This window comes from Sinocyclocheilus anshuiensis, unplaced genomic scaffold, assembly GCF_001515605.1.
Source record: "Sinocyclocheilus anshuiensis isolate Anshui unplaced genomic scaffold, SAMN03320099.WGS_v1.1 scaffold1373, whole genome shotgun sequence".
Classification (NCBI taxonomy): domain Eukaryota; kingdom Metazoa; phylum Chordata; class Actinopteri; order Cypriniformes; family Cyprinidae; genus Sinocyclocheilus; species Sinocyclocheilus anshuiensis.
The window spans coordinates 43,080-47,899 of NW_015548285.1; the positions used below are offsets into that span (position 1 = coordinate 43,080).

Below are 4,820 nucleotides of genomic sequence, written 5' to 3' on the forward strand. Positions count from 1 at the left end.
AAAAAAAAATCATATTTAAGATATTCTTTTTTTTTTTTTTTTATCATCTAAACTTACATCTACAACAGACAAAGACAATAAATATATTAATGGCATCATTAACTGTAAACTTTTGTATGATGTGAATCCACACCAACAGGCCACTGTCATACTGACCAGCGAAACAAAAAATGACTTTTCAATTGGAAAGAAAGTGACTTTTCAGACCTGTGACAACAAAGCTTCTTGCAGTTTCATTTATATGCTCCCAGTGCAGACTAGTTGGTTCACTGTAAGGCACAGAAGTCCACTGCACCACAAAGCCTCTCTCTGATTGGTTCAGTGCAGCTGTCCATTTCACCGTCAGTCGAGTGTCGTCCAATGGCGTGACGCTGATAGCCTGAGGGGGTGGGAGTTCTTCTAGGACAGGAAAAGGGGGATACATTTAGAATAAATGACCGCATGGTTTCCGATAATGATGTTGTTTTTATGAAACTTTGTTTAGAATTTCCCATAAATCATCACTATTTCATTAAACAACCACAAGGAAGTTGCTTTGTGTTTGTAGCAAAATGTTAGTCTTTCATTCTGGTTGAAAACATGATTTGACCTGCCTGATGAAGTTTTGCAGAATAATGGAGAGAAAAAGGAGGAAGTAAACACCAAAATAAGACTTTACTGGAAGTACAGGTGGGCTGTATATATATTATTTGCAATAAATCAATGGAAAAATGCTTATTATTAAATAAATCAGGGAATTAAATACTTGAAAGGTGATTATTTTAATTTGATCGTATTCTATTCTATATTTTGAGATTGTAATATTTTTTCTAAGTACAGTAAATATCCAATCTTAAAATATTATAAATAAACAAATAAACAGCACTTAATGAGGAAATCTAAGGAAAATATTTTGATTGTTTTGTCATGTAAATATATTTTAAAATCTCAAGCAGCAATATATTTTTGGTAATTATTTTTTATACTTTTAAATATTTAGATAGCAATTTGATGAAATTACTTAAGGGGATAGTTCTGCCATTATTCAAAAATTATTTTGATACCTTTTAAAATGTGCTTATTCTCATTTGATTATACTTTTTCTTTTTATGTTTGCTCAATAGTAAAACTAATAAATAGCATTTAATAATTTATATATAATATAATATAATATATAATTGCATCAAAACTAGGGGTCGACCGATTATCGGTGCCGATATTAAGCATTTTTATGGTTACTAGGATCAGTCATTTTTAAAACTGATTTGCCAATAAAATAATTTAAAAGCATTTAAAGAACGTTTTTGTCAGAGCCCTTGTTATTCTTAATTTTGACATTAACTTGCATTTTTACACCAGACATATATATTGGTTCAAAATATCAGTATACAGGCTACTTTATCTGTAAACATCAGTATCGGCATAGGCCCTGATAAACATATCGGTCGACTCCTAATCAAGATTCAAGACCAACCAGGACCAGCTAGAAACCATCTCAAAAGTTATTAGCTGCACATTAATTCCACTGAAAATCCTAAACGCATTGAAGCATCCCTTCAGTGATTTACCTGCATGCGTATGTGCAGGTATGGAGATGTGAGCTGGAGGTGACGTCCCAGCAGAGTTCGTCGCTGTCAGGCTGCAGTGACAGGGATCATCAGAGACGGTGAGGATGCAGGAGCGTCTGGATGCGTCTATAGTGTCACAGGTCCACTGTGATGAATCCAGATCACTGCGACAGGTTGCAGAGTAACTGAGCACAACACCATTGACCTCAGGCCAGGACACAGGCTAAAACAGACACATAAAACCAAGAGATATTAGATGTTATGAATAATTAGTCATGTCTTATTGCAGGTCAGTGGAGAAAGATGCTGCAGTCAGATGGTGCAGTCAGTTACAAGATCAACCAGGATAACCAGGGTTACGTTCCCCTCCTGTCTAGGGGTTTGAGAGGGGAAGTAGCAAAGGAAAAAAGCATAGATTAAAAAATAAAAAAAATAAAAAAAAATAAAAAAAGAGCGGAAAGACACTTCAGTCCTCTGTCCCAGAGTGAAAATGACACCAATTCAAATGTATACAAAGATGGAGATTTATTTACAAATAAAAAAAACACAATGAGTTTAACAAAGAGATAGGGAGCAATGGCTCAGGAGACAGCAAGGCCTAAAATAACAAACAAAGCAATTAACTAACTTTTTTAGGGAGCAGCACTAACTTACCACAAACACCCAAAAGAAAAGAGAAATAAACATAAAACTTCCCTCCACTCCCTAACTGAACCAAAAACAGGGATGAAAGTAGTATCCAAAGAAAAAGGCACTCTCTCCCTACAGCTTCCCTTTTAACTCCCATATATTAGCCACTTGCTAATAAACAACTCAATCTGAGGGTGACAAACAACAATCCACCAAAGAGTTCAGTCTGGAGCAGGGGAGAAGTGTGTTTCTCCGCAGCAAACACTAGACTCCCATCATATACTCCACTCTCAGTCACGCTCTCATAACGAGCTACAAGTGATGGTGATTCAGCCTGAGAGGGAACAGAGTGAGTGAGAGTGACTAAGCACAACACAGAGCACTCAACCACGCGGATACATTTGCACCAGAATATAACAATAACAACAATACGTCCAGGGACGCAACACCCCCACCCTTAAGAATACAGACCAGGAATAAAAGTAGCTTCTACTTACACACTCTTTTAAGGTATAAGACTAATACACCTCTTAAACTTCCATGTCCCCATTTCTGGAGAGCGCATGAGCCACAATATTATCCGTGCCTTTTATGTGCCGGATTTCTATATTGTAGTCCTGTAGCTTGAGGGCCCAGCGCATCAATCGCTGGTTAGAAGAGGACATGTTGGAAAGAAAAGTCAGAGGGTTATGGTCTGTATATACAGTTATTGGGATGGCACTACTCCCAAGGTAAACTTCAAAATGCTGCAGGGCCCACAGTAAGGCCAGGGCTTCTTTTTCGATGGTGCTATAGGCCTGCTGATGCTGAACGCTGAGGCACTGCATACCAATACCTCGAACTAAAACATGTGCACCGGCATAACTAGCCAGCGACGGTAACAGATTTTCCAGAACTAGCGACTGGACTGACCCAGTGTCTCTCAGAATCTTCACCGGCTTCCCTTCTGATTCAGATGACTGAGACACTGTGCCATCCAGCAGAAACGGCAGATACTCACAAGTAACAGTAGCGACATTATCAACATCACCGAATGTGTAAACCAAAGCTGTACTTTTAGGTCGTATAGCGGCTACTTTCTGTTTCCAAGCTCTACAATCGGAAATGAGATGATTTGGGTCAAGACAGAAGAAAAACTCGTTTATCATTACTTTTCCTACGAGGGGAGTTGGATGGAGTCTCGGTCTTAGCACGAGAAGAGTCATAGATCTTTTCTCGGGCTGAGCTTTCACTGGTTACCGGCACTATGTTACGCCTCATAGTAGTGAACACACTCTTATGCGTTAGAGAAAATTCGTCAGCTAGCACGGCCGCATCAACAAGAGACGTCACTTTTTGGTCATTTAAATGTACCACTACACCTTCAGGTAAGCAATTCTTGAACTCCTCAAGCAAAATTAACTCCTGAAGATGTTCAAGAGTGGTAACTCGGTTAGAAAAACACCACTTTTCAAAAAGTGTGCGTTTTTCTCGGGCAAACTCGACGCAAGTTTGTTTGGCAGTTTTCGCATGTGATCGGAATTTCTGTCTGTACGCCTCCGGCACTAATTCGTAAGCCCTCAACACAGCGGCTTTAACGGCGTCATAGTCAAGAGACTGCTCGAGTGGCAAAGCAGAGGAGACTTCCTGGGCTTTCCCAGTAAGGCTACACTGTAGAAACAGAGCCCACACATCTTTTGGCCAGCTTAACTTGGTGGCTATGCGTTCAAATGTGACGAAATATGCATCCACCTCACTCTCTAAATGGTGGAACAAGTTTGAGATTCTTACTAACGTCAAAACTCGCATCTGCCTCAGCCTCATGCGAGCCTTACCAGCCTCATGCGAGCTCTGAGGGGCAGCAGCAGGTGGCAGAAGGTAGTCGTGACCACACCCTAGGCAAAGGCCTGTCTTTCAGGTCCTGATCTTTTAACTGTTATAGTCTTAGAGCTTGGTCAGTCTCTGCCTCTATAAAGACGCAACCTAATAAGTAGTTTTTCACGCTCCTCTTGCTTAATCTGGAGATCTAGCTCCTTCATTTTAATCGCTAATATAGGGTCAACATTAGGAAGGGCCCCATCTGACACAGCTCCTAATGCCATGTCAGACGAAACCTCCACCTCCTCCATAGCAACAGACTCTGGTAAAATCCCAGTTTCCACAAGCCTATCACGCAACACTTGCTTGATAGTTCTTTTCACTGCCTCCCTTGGTACACTGACATTAAAAAAGTCAGCTATCAACAATAAATCAACTTTTCTACAACATTCAAAAACTTCTGTGGTAGGTTGGAGTGAACGCAATCAAATCAAACTCCATCGACCACAGTTTCCTCACCCACCAAAAAAAAAAAAAAAAACTGCCAAACAGCGCCAAAGAAAGGACACTTACTGCAAAATGAGAAATGTTGCCTCAGGCAACTAGCTGAAATAAAACAAATTTTTAAAAATTTTTATTTTATTTCTTTCAACGTTTAGTTTAAAGTATCAGAAATGTTTTGTATGGTTTTAGTTCAGTTAATAATTGCCCTGTTATGCATAAATATATAAAGCAATAAACACGCATGACAGTAATTGGCACAGGCTTAGTTGTTGGTTCGGTGTTCATTTCCTGTTCCAGATGTTCCCCTGCGATGGGATGAGTAATATCACCTCACACCCACAC

The 4,820-nt window shown here is 39.6% G+C and overlaps 1 protein-coding gene across 1 annotated transcript in view; it reads right to left on the reverse strand.

The window, feature by feature from the left end:
- The window catches only part of LOC107655855 (interleukin-6 receptor subunit beta-like), a 16,581-nt gene that overhangs the window by 6,099 nt on the left and 5,662 nt on the right, over positions 1 to 4,820 (reverse strand). Inside the window, exons 5-6 of the mRNA XM_016443446.1 lie at positions 1,548 to 1,770; positions 208 to 399 (exon numbers count right to left, since the gene is read on the reverse strand). Coding sequence (XP_016298932.1) covers positions 208 to 399; positions 1,548 to 1,770 — 415 coding nt within the window. The remainder of the gene's footprint in view (positions 1 to 207; positions 400 to 1,547; positions 1,771 to 4,820) is intronic.